Raw genomic sequence first — 17139 nt, forward strand, 5'->3', positions numbered from 1 at the left:
GCGGAACGAAAGGACAGTCACACCCAACATCACATGAGAGAAGCTAGCGGAAGTCTTCGAATGCACTTTTTGTGTAATTAAATGGGGCTTGCTGGACCTTTTGCACAAAGAGCCTGAGGGCAGCAAAGACGTGGCGCAGGGTCGCAGTTGATTGGTTGATCTGAAAGAAGAGCAAGTAGGTGTCCAGCACCTTCTTCATCAAAGTGTTCTGCCCTTCGTCCTGCAACAACTGCTTCTATATGAAGAAAGAGGAACAAAGGAGTAACTGTGTGTTATTGTGGTCGTTACATTTAATAATAGGAATCAATATCATTGAAACCTAAGGAGGTAGTTTTAGATATTTTAATATTGTGGGGAATTAAATCCAATATGACACAAAATGTTAGAAATAACAGCAACAAATGATTGATTTGTGGCAATAAAAGAAAGAGAGTGCAATAAACCCAATTAGTAATGAGCAAAAAATAATTACATTTCAAAATTAAATATACATAATTGTCATTTTGCAGCATGCATTCATTTTATAAGTTAAAAATATCAACAATAATCCCACTTGACTGTTTTGGAGCAGCATGTAATGCCTATTGTGTATTTGGCTCTATTTCTCTAGCCAACATCTGAGTTAGTAAAAAAAAAAAAAAAGAAGGGTTTTGCAGTGACCTAGACAGAGGCCAGTGTTTAATCCGATTGAGGTGCTAAAGCATGAGTTCAAACAAGCTGCTCATGCTCAAATACCCTTCAGTGGGACTGAATAAACAAATTTGATGATGGTCAACGAAATCTGGGCCAACATTCCTTAATTGTGCCAGTTATTGCTTGATAGCAATAACCAACCAGGTTGGTTTGTGATATAATTGCGCATAACAAACAACATCATCCTTTAAAAACTGCATCGTGTCATAACTTCTGCTCAAATGCTGATTCTTATTTGAATTTCATTTTTGTTTTCTGGATGGAGCGATAACTGACATTGTTTCTGATTGGTCCACTATTGTCTTGTTTTCAATATTTTAGCTGTGAATTGTGGCTCTGTATTAATATATATTATTTAGCTCATCTTCCAAGTAGGAAGAAAAATAATTAATAGCAAGTGTGTTTCAAGATAATTGTATTCCTTTTTCGTCCAGTCCTCTAATTCTTAAACTTTGACTTCTTCCTTGGTTTACTTTTATCTTGAATTTGTTTTATCCTTTCTGTTCTATATTGGCTTGATCTAACATTGCACCAACAACTAATGAAGTATGTGAAAACAAAACAGCCACACGACACATGACCTTTCAAGCACATAAGTGCAGAGAGTGCGAAGCAGTTTTTTTCTTGCCACCAGGTGGCAGTAAAAGGTCAGGTAATATGCTGCTGAATCCATAATTCACACCACAATCCCTCCTGGATTCAACACGAACATTTATTTACACTAAATAGTTTAAGCGTTTGCTACCACAATTCAATTTTTTTTTCTTTTTCTGTTTTGTACAAAACGTCATCTGATTTTACATAAAAAAAACCAAAGAAAACTGATAAATATACAAGCAATATGTTGTAGCTTTGGCTGTGCAGCGTGATGCAGACCTTATGATGGTGAACAAAGAGCTCCAGCACATCCAGCACAGTGAGAGCCACCTCTGTGGACAAGTTGGCCTCGATGTCTGTGGGACTCAGCGTGTCGCCGTCCTGGATGCTCCCATCTACAAACAGAATCGAGCGCGGGATGCAATTTCAATTTACGAAAAGCAGCATTTTAACCCTTTCGGTCTGTGTTTTACCCGTTTCCATCATCTGCAGCAGCTTTGGGTTCATGAGAGCGTTCTTGCCCCTGATGATGGGCATGGTCTGGGAGCGAGCATGTCGGTGGCCTTCTCCTCCAGAGGCCATCCTGGGGATGACAGCACCAGGCACGTTTTAGAAATTAAACAACTGTAGCTAAACGAATTAACCTATAGAGAATAGGAAACTTTTATGCAACATAATAAATACTAACAACACATGATGGTCAATAGCTATGACGAGGGGCATGCTCAAAACACAGCTACAATATGTGGCATGGAAACACAGTGATAAAAAAAAAAATGAATATACAAAAAACAAAAAATATTTTTAATAAATTCTGTCTACTTGTAAATTTCATCTATAGTTGCATTTTCTATGGTTTCTTGTTATTAGAGATCATTAAGACCAAGAGCACTTTGAGTAACCAAAGACTCAACATCTTCGTTTTAGCTCATCGTCATCATCATAATCATCATCATGGCTGAGGTGGAGGATGATTACCATTGTGGGAAGAGGCTCGAGGGTTGAGAGGACTGGGAGGGGTTGCTAGAGCCCTTCAGGGTGCCATTGGCCTGGGTTGCCTGGGCCAGCTTTACTGCCGCTGCTAGCTTCCTGTTCACAAGCCAACCACATCACAGCTAACGTTAGTTACTGTAGTTAGAGCAGTCAATGTTTTTTATGTCCATCATTTATCAGTCAGTGATCCTAACTGTGAGTGGCAAGCTAGTATCTGTCGTTGCATGTTTATATAATCAATTGAAGACCTTTATGTGAACGAGATGCATATCAGGGAGGTTTTAGCTCTTTTGTGGCCTTGCATAGGTTTAGCAGCTGCCTCACAATGTGTGTGTTTTCTTTTTTCCCCAGCAAAGCAAAATGAAACGCAAAAAAAGCATTCAAGATCTGCAAAATGGACCTTGGTAGGATGAGAGAGCAGCTGGAGTCGGAAAAAGAAATTCAGCTTGTACAGAGTGGAAGGTCAGCCAGATGGGAAATCAATTGTTTTAGTTTGCTATTAGTATAATCCTACAGAACTGAAGTGATGAACAAAAGGTTAGAGTTTGCATTAATGTAATGCAAATATCAGCGTCAGAATTAAAACATATGGATTTGATCATGCTGAATGCCAGCAATCAGATACCTGACCTCAGCGTAGGTTTGTCTAGGTAAACACTTGCTGCCTTTGTAAGACAAAAAAAAGGGATATGGAAATGTTGCAGATGGATTCACAGAACAGAGGATTCCATGCACCGTCGGTGAGAAAAAAAAAAACATAACCACACAATCAACACAGGAGAAGCAATCAAGTAAACACAGATAAGTGCTGGATTGATGCAATACATCATACACGTGCACCAATATGGATGGTCACCATGCACACGGATGGGGGGAGACATGCAATATGATGCATCTTACAATACAATATTTAACAGTGACATACTCTATTAATGTGTCAGATAGTGTAGATAGCCCAGGTGACCCTTGACTACGAGGGTTACCTTAAGGTCGTGATAATGTGGATTGGGACTAAGCTAAATTGTTTAGGAAAGCATAACTTTGCAAACAATTCTTTTCCAAAATGTGAACATTAAGGGGATATTGGAGGTAGTTTTCTGTGTCAATATGGTGTGTAAAATAAAGTCTGGGTACGCATAAGAGTAAGATATGGACAAGCTATTTTAAAAGAACCTGTGCTTTCTATGCCTTCTCGGGTCATGTCTGAAGTTCATTCAAGTTGAGAGAAAGACTGCAGCAGATAACAGAAAAACTCTGGTTTCCTGCTCCAACATCTGTCTGTATTGAATATGTTGAATTTGGAAATGTTGGCAACCACTTGGAAATGTCAGAGCTAAGGATCAACACTCTGGAGCATAAATGGAAACTGCTGTTTTAGCCACGCTGGCCTTAACAGAAGGTATATGGATTTATGTCTTTCTTTAAACAGATAGTGTCAGATAAAGGACCAGTAAAACGCCGTTTTAGAGTGATTGTTTCTGCATCAGTCACAATGTAACATCCACTTTGAAACTAAAGAATTAATGACTTCTTATATGAGGTTTAATTTAAGAAAAAAAATCCATCTGAAGGTCAAAGGTTTACAAAAATAGGAGGTTTAGAAATTGGCTACTAAATTCTTGTCATTGCATCTCTTAAAACTGCTAGATTTTGCACTATGTGAGAATTATGAAAGGATTATAATGTCAAACCTGGACACAGCTCCCCCCCTCTGGATGACTTAATACAATGTGCCAAGTCTTGAAGCCTATATTGTTGTCTGGCTTGGAGGCTGGCTACACACTGCTCATGTACTTCAGCCCTCCTGACCTACAACCGGAGCCCACACTGACTCAGAAAGGCGCTTAGAAAGGTAGACAATGATACATACACAGGCGTATGGCGGTGAATCCTCTGATGGCCTGGTATTACAGACGAATGTTAAGCAGCTAGCCGAGAGCCTTTATCAGCCTCCCAGCTATCCATATTCAGTAAAAGCCTCCGCATACAAAAAATCAGCGTGTTCATTCAGTCTTTTTTTTTTTTTTTTTTTTTTTTTTTGTAGGGCTTACATGTCTGAGTCCTACTGCTGAAAGGAAAAACACGGTTAATTTAATTAGCTGCAAGGAACCAAAAGATGGAAGGGTCTAGCAGTGCCAGTGGCTCTGCTCCAACAAGAGCAGACACTCACATCTCAACCCCCATCCTGAGCTTTCCAACTCCTACAGCGCAAAATCCAGCAGTGATTCTTTCCTCGCAGCACGATCCAGGAGTTTCACCTCCCCTCCTTCTTTCCGTCTTATTCCCTCCTTATCCATCTTCTTTTCATGAAGCTCATCCACGAGCATGCACACGCATGCAAAGCACATATTAGTATTTCTGCCCGACCGTGCCCGATTAATTTATTTGTGTGTGCTCCAACACGTCTGAATGCGGCTGCATTTGTGCATGTGTGCAACCATGATTATATGAATTATGTATCAGGTGGTCGAGGGTGTGGAAACCCTCAGCTGCAGCAGGTAATAGTTTTTTTTTTCTCTTTTCCCCCCCATATCAGTAGCTTTGTGAAGAAAGCATGTGAACAGCATCAATTGAGAAGAAAGCAAAGAGAGACATGGACATACCTGGCTATGTGGCGTTTCCCCAGAAACCTGAAGTGCTGAAGACAAAGCCTGAGGGAAAAAAAAAAAAAAACAGCGCCCATTTGGAAATGTCTTGTGTTTCAAAGATTAAATGGGGAAAAGAAAGTATCTCAGATAAAATTGTGCAGGATGCAAACTAGCATAGATGCTGACACACACAGGAAGCATAGAAAGTTAATTTAATGCACTCCTCTGTGGATTGGGATCTTGGACTAAAATCACAAGCTGCTTTCCTTCTCTTGCTGTGTCATTATTTTCATCTGTTCCCTTCTGGCCATGTTCCCTTCCCTTCTCATTTGCCTTTCCCCACCCTTGGTTGTCTCAGATTTATTTCAAATTGCCTGTAGGCTTCTTCTATAATCAGCCAAATATGACCTGTGGTACCGCTCTTTCAACAAAGAAAAAGAAAAAAAATAAATAAATTACAAGCTCTTACTCCAGGATGTTAAAGAAGTCAGAGATCTCCTGGTGTATGGCCCGGTGCCAGTAGGATACCAGCACATCTGGAAATGGTGAAAAAAAAAAAAAATGAATCAAGTCACAAAAATTTCTGATTAGCTGAGTACCGTTTGTAAAACCAATGTTATTACTCAGTTATTCATGCAGCTCAGAAAACAACGCTCACAAAGCTTTTTGGAAAAAAAAAGAAAATATCCTTACACCAAATAAATATTACATGTCATATTGTTTCTCTGATGTTATATTCCGAAACGAAAGAAAAACAGCTAAATGTTGTGGAAGTATGCAACTTTAACAGATTTGAGACGATGCACATCACCATGACATGCAGGACTCCAGGTGCAGTTACAAAACGGTCAGAGATTTGGTTAATTTGGAGGTGAACACCTTGATTTCTTTTCTGCATTCAGCATTATTTTACTGAAAAAAGGACACAGTTCTCATAGAATGACAATCATAGGCTATAATGTGATGCTTGTTTATCACATGACTTGGGATATACAACAAACCAGCGCCAAAAAAAAAGCAAAAATAGATGGATAAAAATTTGGGAAAAGTAAGGGGTCAAAGTAGGTTTAGTTGAAATGCTAATTTTAAATCACAAGACTTCCACCACAATTCATTGTAGTCATGAACTGAGCTGTCCTGCTCTAGTAATATGATTATAATAATGTTTCTTACCTTCAGATATCGTCTTCATGATGTGTAGAAAGCACATGAGGAGACTTCTGGTCTCTGCTTGGTCCAGCTTGTCACAGCGAGAACCATAACCAATTAAAGACTGTGGACGAGCAAACTAGGACAAAGACAGCAAAACAAAAACAAAAAAAAGAAAGTTAGTCGAAAATAATCTGTCAGCTATGTGATGATAGACATTTTCATCTCCTCTTCAATTGCTTATAGGTACTGTAGGCATTCAGAAAATACAGAAATTGTATTTTTAATAACGTGCAAATAAATCAAATAATCTGATCTGAATCAGACTATTTTCTGTCTGGTTGTTATTCAGGACCAGCAGGTCAAATACTTCAAAAATTACTTTCCACTAAATGTTTCCAATCCTAGAACACACACCATGAAGAGTCTATGAAAGAAACTTAACATCCATTATTTTGCTCTTGTTTTAGTTACATGAAAATTTGATAAAAGTTAAGAAAACTACCTTTATCAGATAAACTACAGCACACAGTTCAAAGTTCAAAGCAGTGGTGGACCACAAAAATATATCCTTTGTTAAATTATTAAAAATGCAAAAACCGCTTTCCTGTGAGCTTTTTCTCTTTTACCTGCTCAACAAAAACTAAACACAATAATAGTTTAACAAAACAAAGTATTGTTAATTCAGACTTCAGAAAAACATGAACAAATATGAGTATTTCTTTTCATAACTGGCTCAAAACGTCTCATTTTTCTATATTTCTCTACATGTAAATATTTTTATTAACATTTATCCAGGAAGATTGAGGACAGAACAATGCAAATACAAACATTACATAAATAACTTTTGCACCATCTGAGAAAAGAAAAATCTGCTTTTCATAACAAAAGGAAATTGTGAAAGCTCTCTCAAGTGTTTCCTCTCTCACCTTCTCACATCCATCCATCTTTTCACTGTTTCTGTCACTGTTGCTGGGGTTGGAGTCCACGCTGATCAGAGAACCTCGGGAGTCAGCCTGGTTACCCGTAGCAACCGCCAAGGATGAAAAAGCTGGTGCAGGGGAGGAGGAGCAGGAAGAGGATGGGAGGGAATCGCTATCATTGTCTCGACCCGTATGCTTTTACAGAAGATCGGCTCGCAATGCAGACAGGCGCATATGTGCACTGGCATACCTGTAATTGAATTGAGCACTTCTTTGGAAAAGGAGGCATCCACAGAGTTTCCGTGGCGAGTCACCCCTCCCGCCACTCCCCCACTAACGCTTACATCATCCCGAGAGCCCTGCAACGCGGGCAGGCAGAGAAGCAAAGAGGAATAGATCAAATGCTTGTCATCCACAGTGTTTCTAAACCTAGAACTAATCATCAACTTGAATGATTTTAAATAAGTCTGTTTTGTTCAATCCAGACCTTGAAGAACTAGAACCTTAACATATAAACAGAAAAAAGAAAAAAAAGCTAAACAATTATGTTAAACTGAAGGCTTTCCAAACCTTGTCAGTAAAAATCCACATATGTAGAAGATATATGTCAGGGTTATTGGTATTCAACAGTAACCTTCAAAGAAGTGGAAGTTGCTCATTCATCTTTCATTTGACAGACCTTTGGAAACAAATGCAGAGAAAATCCCACTTGTACAACGGCAAAAAAAAAAAAAAAAAATCCTCTCGGGAATAAATGCTGCATATCCATCCTAGAGAAAAGCTTGTACTGTCCTTTCTTTTATTAACTAAAACTTATAAAAAGTGCAACAACATGTGCAGGAACTCAGAAACATCGTCAATCTCTCTGACTTACTTGGTCGCTTGAAGTGAAGTAGATGGGGAAGAGGTCCCTGAGGAAGAAACGAGGCATGTTGTCTAAAATCAGTCCATACAGAGGCAGGTAGAGGGATGCGATTCTCGCCTGCTTCTCCTGGAAGACAAAAAAAACCAAATCACCCGGTGAAAAAGGATCAACACATGAAGATTATTAGAGGAAATCTCCACTTGGCAATCAATTTTAGGTTTAGGGGAACAGCCCATTTTCTCATATTAACATGACTTGAATGACTAACAAATGTTCAATGTTTTAGGCTTTTTAAAGGAAATAGAAAAAAACCCTGAAAATTACTTTCAAATGACAACCTTCCCGTTTTCCACGAACTACCCCTTGTGGCACATTGGGCTTTGACTCAGACCTCAGGAGACTCGGTCAGGATCGAGACCGTTTGTTGTGGTTGGCACTGCTTATCCGAGGGCAGATTATAGGCTTAATCTGATCTAGATACTTCCCAGCATTCATTAAGAAATCCTGACTGTTGGTTGCAGCTGCCATGAAGAATCATGTCTGTGTGTCTGTGTGTGTTCTTCTATGGATGAGTCACAATTGAACGATTTCTGCTGTGTGCTCATGAGTCAATTCCATGCCTTTAGAGTTTTCTTCCAAACAAACGCGTCTAACCTTGGTGGCATAGCGGGAATCCAAAGAGTGTTTGGCCATCAAAGTCTTTAGCGTGGCCAAGGCTAGATGCCTCAGGTCCTGTTCGTCCTGGAGAGCCAATCCCAGTTCTCGCAGCAGTAGCCCCGTGAGGAAGTGCTTCCTGCAGAACTCTCCAGTCAGGTTGTATTCAGGCACTGAAACTAAATCAAGTTGGAAATTAGAAATTTGCTGAGTTGCAAAAAGCTTGTGAGGATGTTTGAATAGCCTCAGTTACTTTGAGAACATCTTCACATCATGAAGTCTGCTGCTCACATTATTTAGAGGAAGGCAGAGTAGCCCAAAACTGCATTTAAGTAAGAGCAGCATCACTTCCAAACATTATTAACAAGTAATGCACCAAAGAAATATTTTGAGGGAAAAAATGGTGACTGTTTCAGGGTTAAATCTGATGTATTTTCCAGATCAGACAGGCAGAAGTTGAATGTAAATAAGATCAAGTGCAAATTCTGCTATTAAACAGTAGAATAATAAAAGAATAAAGCAAAACACAAATTTCCACATAAAGAATGTGCATAACATAAACCATTTGAAACCAGTAGATGATGTATGCATGTTTGAACAGTGCAACTATTTCTAGTGAAAATATACTTTGTGTGCTTTATGAACAAAAAAAATGATGGGAAAACAAACAGGACAGACAACAGTATAAAAAGGAGTGAATGGAAATATTTACCATGAGTGCTTTGCGGCTCTGGGGATACATGATCTGACATGGTCAAATAAAACGACAGAAAAACGGCACAAAGAGAAGGACAGATGGACTTAATGTTAATAGGCATAAATAAATGAAAATGAAAACTAGTCGATGAATGGCTTTAACCACATAAACAGGAAGCGGCTGTGAGCTGCAGGGCCTCCTACCAGTGATGCGAGCAGAAGGGAGAGGCAGACTGAGAGGAATATAGTGCTCATGGTTGCACACCTCCCTCAGGAATTCAAATTTTAGCTCGCAGAGGACCTGTCAATCACAGAAAAATAAGAAAACGTCTTTACTTACAGTCCTTACGAGTTATCTCCACGCTTTTAATATTTGTGTTTGCAAGAATTTCTTGTTACCTTGCTGTCTGTAGCAGTGATCATATTTATGTAGTTGCTTATCAGCTTAAATGTGAAGCCTCTGTCCATCAGTGTAAAACAGCGCTGCAAACACACAGACAGTCACATCAAAAACTCGCTGAAGATAATGCGTATCGCATTAAGGGAATTTGATATGGAAGGAACGGAGACGCACCAATGGATCGGCTGGTAACTGCAATCAGACCTTTTTCAGCTTCATTGGTAATGATCACTGACAAGCCAATCACAAGCTCAAAAATGTGAGTTTTCTCTAAGAGTAAGGCTACCATTCTAAGCACAACGAGGTCATGCTGACATCAAGACTCTTAGCAGGGACGCTGTTACTTAGGAAAGACGATCAGCCATGTTTGCTGATACCATGAAACAGGCTGGATGCAGAAATGTTGGCAGCCTTTGGAAAATCCTAAAGTTAAAATTAGGAGCTAAGTTTTCTAGAGAATTCAGATGGAGACATTAAAATAATATTAAGACCCAGTTTCATAGTAATTATGTGCTATGTAATTCCTCCTTCCTTAAAGAAATAAATATTTACTACTACAACAAAACGGGTAGAGAAAAGGATTAGGGGTTAGGGTGAAAAAGGAAATCAATATCCACAGGGTAAAACTTTACAGTGCACTACTAGTGAGGATGATTATATTATACACTGACTACTTCAAAACCATAAAGCTGTGAAGTATTCAGAGCAGTGCCGTATGCAGCAATTTTCCCTGTAGTTTGTTCTCACCTTGACAAAAGATGCCACAGCTGAGTTGGCACTGCGGGTTTCCTCCACCAGATCTTTATACTTCCAAAAAATGTGTTCGGACACCGTCTCCACCAGCGTCTCCACGCGGCTCAGGTAGGACGAGGGGAAACGTTGAGGCCTCGGAAGCTGTGGGTACAGCAAATGATCAGATGAACCTAAATATGCAGTTATATCTCTCTTGATTAACTAATTAGCCTTTTTTTTTTTTTTTTTTTTAAAGGCGGCGACAATTTACCTTTAGTTTTTCAGAGTCGACCAAATGATGAGCCATGGACTTGACAATGAGCTCAAAGAAGAACCAGGAGAACTGAAACCATGAAATATTCAATGTAAAGCTTCAGCTATCCGGAATATTTACAAAATATTTGCGTAAACAACAACCAAGGAATTTTATTTTTTTTTAATGAATACAAATATATCTGGCTTAGTGAGTGGAGTCAAACCTTGAGGACATTCCTGACTGCTGCCTGCTCATTGCTCTTCAGGTCAAAGGTCATCCCTTTGGCCAGCTCTTCATGAACCGTCCGAAAGCCATGATCCTCTGATTTAAACACATACTGAAAAAAAATAAAATAAAGATTAAAAACTCAGGTTACAGGTATACTTCCAGAAGGGCAGCGGTCTCACAAAAAAAAAAAAAAAAAAAACTCATGCTTTAGTAGCTCAATTTTAGACAGTTTAATAAAGAGTATTTTGTTGTTCACGAACATCTAGAATAGACTGAGATGTTAACTAGAAAGCTATGTCATAAAGAAACTGTTTAAATACAACATGATCATATTTGATAAAAAATAAATCAAAATTGAAATATTTAAAAAGGCAATTAAATATATTTCTTATCCATTTTATATTGGAAACGAATCTAGGAAAAAAAGGAAAATGGCTATAATCATTATAAGCTCTCTCAGACTCACTCAGCATTTTAAATTGGACACCACTTCATCATGCCAGTCTGTTACTATGGAAACCTCAGTTTCATTAGCTCTATTGGTCATCTCCTCATTTCTCCCAGCACTCCCTCTCTGCTGCTGCCTCTTCAGACTCTGCAGCCTTCCCGCTCTGTGGCCAACATGAAGTGGGTCCATCTCTTTTGTCCAATTTTCTCTCTTATTTTTTACAAAATAATAATATACAAAAAAATAATTTTATGTTTCTCGCTGAGAGGGTTGAGTGTCCCCGATCTGCGGCTGTTTCTCTTAGTTGTTTCATCGAGAGCTTTTAAAAGCATTGTGCTATCTTCCTGAAAATGACTAACAACACGGGTACAAAAACAAAGTCTCCTAAGTTCCCAGAAAGCCACATAACACACACATTCATCTCTTACACTTTACCTTAATGTAGGACTGCAGGTAATGATCCAGGTTTTCTTCGTGACACTTGCCAACAATATGAACCAGCACTCTGCAAGTAACAACAAAGATGTAATTTCTTTTAACTAAGGCATATGATAATTTTACTATCTATAAAATAAACAAAAACTAAGGAGAATTTGTCATTTTATTATTATTGTTACTGCAAGCTTTTCATTTCTTAACTAAATCAACACCAATGCCTTCAATGTGCACAGTGGCCCTGCAGCGCCACTGTTTACCTGGTGGTGGCAGTAGTGACCTCATCGTTGTCATTCTGAGTCAGAACCTTGAACAGCTGGTTGAAAAGAACAGGCAGAAACCGAACAATCACTGGGATTCTCTCCATGCTGAGGAGGCCCTGGAGATGTATAGGAGTCAAAAATAAAATAAATGAGCCAGGTAATAAAAATAAGTTAAAAAGAGGCTTAGAAAAGATTCTGATTTGCAGTCATATTCATTAAAAGTAGGAGTTATAGGCCTATGTGCTTAGTTTCTGTCTCAGTTGCAGCTTTTTGAAATAAGAGCAGATTTTGCTGGCCTTCCTCTGACCTTCAGGCAGTTGAGGAAGTTGGAGGTAGGAGGCTGAGAGAGGTCCAGCTCTCTCTTCTGGCACTGCTGGAAGAAACGGTTCAGGTGGGGGTCCTGGCAAACAGAGACGGGTTCATAAAAAGCAGCAGCAAGCAGCTGAAACATTACTTAGAGAGCTCCTTTCGTCTTAAAAGAACGCAAAACCTCAGATATAGTTCCCTAGCACTATGTAAATCACATTACCTACCTGAGGTCATTGGTTCAACGTCCAATGCACAGAAAAAGTTTTGTTATTGTATGTTTATTTTTTATTAGCATGCCCTACAGGCTTTAGTCACAAAACTGAATAGAAACTTACATTTATATTAACTTTACATTGGTTTGCACACATGAGCGTTTCTGCATACTTTGCGTAACAAGACACGATTATCATTTTATGACAGCTTTTGTCACACGTAAGCTGGACTCTAAAGCTGTGGTCCTGCTTTCTTATCCTGGAAGATATTTTGATCAATTTAAAAATGCTTTTTAACTGGGTTTAAATAAAAAAAAAAATGAAGCAAATGTGTCAGTCTTGTCACATATGAGGAGTGTGGGAATTATTTCTTATGCTCCTTTTTACATATATTATTTATCTATTATGAAAAAGGGTATTATATTTAAAATACGTTGATTTTCTTATGACGTCATCTGGGTCATCTTACCAACTTTTTTTTCTGGTGAAAAAACTTTAGGCGCCTGTCTGGGGCTTAAAGTTCAAAACTTTAGACTGACCCAAAGTGGTTAAATATGTATGAGCTGTTATAATCTGAAATAAAGTCGACTGACCCGCCATATTAGTTTCAACACATGACTATGTTGAAACTAATATGCACAGTCTCTTGATAAGTTTAATAGCAGTAACACCTGTTAGTGGCATACAGAGTCTCTGATTCAGAGGAGCTTTTTAAAAAGTATTCAAAAAACCACAGCAGCCTGTAATTTGTCTGGAGGTCAGATTAGATTGCGTGGAAAGGTGAAGCCTCTAGCGTCGCTGTCATACATCATAAATATCAAAGGAACGTGTATAAAAGTGTGAAGGCGGTATCGCTGTGCTAATAAATTAGGAGGACTTGCAATAATAAGCAGACATTTCAAGAAAGGCTATTTCACCAAGGGGTTTGTAAAATGCTGCGTTGGAAAGTCTCTCCTTGCATTTGCATGACAAGGAGACACGTTGCAACGCCATGTTGCAACGTGTCAACGTGGTGTGAAATTTGAAAAGAAGCAGATACTGAAAACACAGTTCACTGTCTTACCTGAGTGTATACAGTTGAAATGACATTGGTGGAAACTTTGAAGATGGCTTTTCCTCCATCAACCCATTTCACCTCAGCTCCATTCTGGTAAGAGGAGATAAAAAGAGCTTGAGTTGTGAACTCTAGAAAAAAAAAACATATTACACTTCAAATCCCTGTATGTGGTTTTCTTTGCAAAATCCTTTGTTGTAATCATCTAATCTTCTTAACATCCATTTGTTACTCTTACCTTGGTGTTGCTGGCTTCTTTGATGGCAAGGTATCCAGGAGGCAGGTTACAGGAGACAGGAATGTTGAACTCCTGAGATGACACTCGACCTTCTTTCAGTATAGGCAGCCAAGAATACCCCACTGACAAATAGGACATATATTTTTTTCTAATGCGAGAGACCGAACCAACGTTATCCCATAACCTGACTCAGAATTTAGCACGCTCTCACCTGGGGTCTCTAAGGCCTCTTTCCTTTTTGAGCTCGTCTTCGCGTTGATGTCGCATGTGACGTGGTAAAATGAGAAAAGTAGATGGTGCTTTTCATGAAGCTGAATAGGAAGCTCAATCTTCACCTGCGGAGACGCAAATGTTAGATGAGTGCTGGAAAGATGCAACCCTGTCCAAGAACCAATTCATCCCTCATAGAGCCGACTCCCGACATCTCCTTTTCCGGCTCACCTCGTCGTAGAAGTCAGGGTTCTGAGAGTGATGTAGGACGGTGGAGCAGGCTGCTGTAGTGAAGACTGGTCCTCCAGGCTTGCCATAGATGCACTAAAATAGAAATCCCCCCATGTTGGAGAAAACTTATTTTGGGCAAGAAATGAATCCGAAAAAAATCCCATGAGGATTTTTTATTTATTTTTTATATTAAGAGGGATAATGTTGTACCTTTAATGGTTTGGCAACTTCTTCGTCTGAACTGCGGAACTCAACGTAGACTGCAAGGTTACGAGCCTGCAGACAATAGGATCATTGTAATACTAATGAGTGAACACATAAACCGCACAATAAAAAGGGCATTAGAAATATGCATACCAGGAGGATTATTGGAAGTAATTTAACATTTAACTTGCATCCCTTTTTTACAGACTTTAAGTCAGGTTTTAGCTCAACAAAACCCACCTTGGCGAAACTCTTCTGGCTGTCGTACTTGAGGTGTTTTGGGTAGACATAGATGTGGTTTCTGTAGACCCGGTGCGGTTGAGTGAACTTGGTGGTGTCCTGTACAAACTCCTCCATCTCAACAGTAGGCTGGTGTTTGCTCAGCTCTTCAAAAGGCTTCACCGGAACATATGAGGACGTCACGCAGTCTGAAAGATGGGGTTTCGGGTTAGATCAGAGACTTGACAAAAGCAGAGAGTGGAGAAGTACAGGGATACATACTGGGATGCTCCATTGGAGCATTTTCTAAGGCTATGTCCAGGGTCCCGGGGACTGTCTGTAGCTTACTGGTCTTCTCAGCTCTGCAGAGGGAAAAAAGCAGAGGTGATAACTCTGCAGATAGGACCTGCATGTCCTATTTTGAAGACAAGCAGGTCGTTTTCGTTTCGCGTTCAAGTTATCTCACCTCCTGTATTCAGAAACCAACTTTATCAGGTCATCAGTAGAAATCTTATTGCTCTCTTGTTTGAAGAGAGGTGAGAAACGGGACTCGCGGTCCAGCCCGCCATGGCTGTCTTTAAACACCGGCCTAATAAAGACAAAATGGAACATAAATCATGAAGTCACTGATAGCAACTATGAAGAAACATTTATCAGTGTGTCATTACTCACCTGACAGACCAGGCGAATGGCATTCGGTATTTCCCCAGTTTGCTGCAAAACTGCTTGTTGGTTTTCAAAGTCTTCTGCACAGTCTGTTCAGATGAAAAGCAAAAAAAAAAGTGGATGAGTGGGCAGTCAGTATGATGCAACAGCTTACATTTTTGTGGTCAGCCTTAGAGTGAACCTAATATTTAACAGACTAAATCAGGGGGGTCGTTAGATGCAAAACCTAAGGTAGCTTATTGAATGTCTGCTGATTAGCTTAGGAGTATGAAACATGGACAGCTGAAAACGGGAGAAGGAAAAGGTAACATAGGCGATAAAATCTTAGAAAAATCCAATATCTGAACAGTGTAAATAAACCACTGACCTTGCTTGAGTCTGTGTTTTTGATGTAGGGTTCAGTCCCAGACGCAATGTTTCCCATCAGCACCTTTTCCACTCTTGCCACCATGACAATGTCAGTGTGGGGGTTGGTAACTGAGAAAATGGCCTGCAAGTAAACCATGAAACAGTTGACTGCTACACTCATTCTATGGTGTAAGAGGCGCAACAGGAAAAAAAAAAAACAACAACTTGTACCTGTTTGGGGAAGCAGAGCCATTGCTCCAACTCCGGGCTGAGGTGACAATCACCTGGCTTCCTCTCAGCAGGAGAGGACAGGCCATTTTCCTGAGCTTCCACTCCCGAACCGGAACCCACCGGCCTGTTGGCGCTCCCTCCGAGCATCTGACGCACGGCTTCGTGATTTAGGTCTACGTGGAAGTCCGCAGAAACTTTTCTTCCCTCTCTTACATCCAGCAGAGCCAGTGACACGAAAAAGGGTTCAATCTGGAGGAGATTTTAACCTGTCAGCGTCTGCACATTTGCAGTTTTAAAACCGCTGCATTTTTAATTTACTTAACCAGGAGGAAATAACCAATAATCATCAAATGCCTTAATTAATCACTCGAGTTGAAATAACATTTGGAGGAAAAAAAAAAAAGTATAGGTCAACATATCCTATCCTCACATTTGTGACTGGCCCAGTTTCACTTTCGGTGACGCAGCCTTGCAGCATCAGGTTCAGGGATTTGCAAGTTATCATGAATCTTCTGCCAAGCTTCTCCTCAAACGGACGGACCGGCGCACCATCAGACAAAGAGTGTTCAGTCCGTGGGCTCCTCAAAACCTGCAGTTCGATAAACACTTTTGCTGTGAGCACAGACGCAAACAGCTCAGAATAAAACAAGTAAGGATTTTTTTTAAAAAACATAAAAAAAAAATCTTACAGGTGTGTCTGGATCAAGAGAAAACAGATTCAATCTGCCTTCTCTTCTGACAGAACGAATTCCCTCATCTGTCTCTGAAATATACTGTAAAGAGATGGATAGTAGAAAAATCAGTGTGTGAAAGTACTACACTGGTAAATCTGAAACGCTGCAGCGAAAGACCTCATGAGAATTGAAAGAACACGTCACATTTGTTGAATTCTAGCTCCTCATCAGTTGATTCTGGTTAATTTGTTAAATTCAGAATAAAAAAAAATACCAGTCTTACATATAAATCCTCAAAGTGCTCAAACTCCAGTACACAATTGAGATCTCATTGTTACTTATTGTCTAAACAGGGCATTTCTCTCCAAGTCTGCAGATTTTTCACCTATCAGGCGTTTCTCCTGTGGAACCAGTTTTAGTCTTTGTCTTGTCTATGCTATAAATGTTCCTGTCTGATAAAGCTGATTGTCATTATAAGTTATCCTGTGCTATCTCTGCAGTTATGCTGCAGAAATAGTGTGTAGTGTATAGTGTTCTGGAAGACATAATCCCATTGGAGGGATTGTTCCACTAAAAGTAGGAGACCCAAAGCAATAGTTTGGATTACTGTAGATAGAAGACTT

The 17139-nt window shown here is 39.6% G+C and overlaps 1 protein-coding gene across 3 annotated transcripts in view; it reads right to left on the minus strand.

Moving 5' to 3' along the window:
- The window catches only part of dock10 (dedicator of cytokinesis 10), a 46346-nt gene that overhangs the window by 10133 nt on the left and 19074 nt on the right, over nt 1-17139 (minus strand). For 2 of the 3 annotated variants that reach the window (XM_055028105.1, XM_055028104.1), the window contains exons 10-42: nt 16532-16615; nt 16273-16431; nt 15843-16091; nt 15631-15753; nt 15270-15352; nt 15064-15186; nt 14880-14959; nt 14619-14806; nt 14385-14450; nt 14175-14267; nt 13945-14068; nt 13734-13855; nt 13505-13588; nt 12228-12320; nt 11918-12036; nt 11658-11727; nt 10770-10883; nt 10562-10633; nt 10306-10452; nt 9558-9641; nt 9363-9459; nt 9175-9207; nt 8463-8641; nt 7818-7934; nt 7194-7302; nt 6950-7071; nt 6045-6159; nt 5341-5407; nt 4887-4934; nt 2269-2379; nt 1764-1873; nt 1570-1685; nt 98-235 (exon numbers count right to left, since the gene is read on the minus strand). In XM_055028105.1, coding sequence (XP_054884080.1) covers nt 98-235; nt 1570-1685; nt 1764-1873; nt 2269-2379; nt 4887-4934; nt 5341-5407; nt 6045-6159; nt 6950-7071; nt 7194-7302; nt 7818-7934; nt 8463-8641; nt 9175-9207; nt 9363-9459; nt 9558-9641; nt 10306-10452; nt 10562-10633; nt 10770-10883; nt 11658-11727; nt 11918-12036; nt 12228-12320; nt 13505-13588; nt 13734-13855; nt 13945-14068; nt 14175-14267; nt 14385-14450; nt 14619-14806; nt 14880-14959; nt 15064-15186; nt 15270-15352; nt 15631-15753; nt 15843-16091; nt 16273-16431; nt 16532-16615 — 3639 coding nt within the window. The remainder of the gene's footprint in view (nt 1-97; nt 236-1569; nt 1686-1763; nt 1874-2268; nt 2380-4886; nt 4935-5340; nt 5408-6044; nt 6160-6949; nt 7072-7193; nt 7303-7817; nt 7935-8462; nt 8642-9174; nt 9208-9362; nt 9460-9557; nt 9642-10305; nt 10453-10561; nt 10634-10769; nt 10884-11657; nt 11728-11917; nt 12037-12227; nt 12321-13504; nt 13589-13733; nt 13856-13944; nt 14069-14174; nt 14268-14384; nt 14451-14618; nt 14807-14879; nt 14960-15063; nt 15187-15269; nt 15353-15630; nt 15754-15842; nt 16092-16272; nt 16432-16531; nt 16616-17139) is intronic. The other variant, XM_055028106.1, reaches the window with a different exon arrangement.

Source organism: Poeciliopsis prolifica, unplaced genomic scaffold (genome assembly GCF_027474105.1).
Source record: "Poeciliopsis prolifica strain line A6 unplaced genomic scaffold, Auburn_PproV2 SCAFFOLD004, whole genome shotgun sequence".
In the NCBI taxonomy this organism is placed as follows: Eukaryota; Metazoa; Chordata; class Actinopteri; order Cyprinodontiformes; family Poeciliidae; genus Poeciliopsis; species Poeciliopsis prolifica.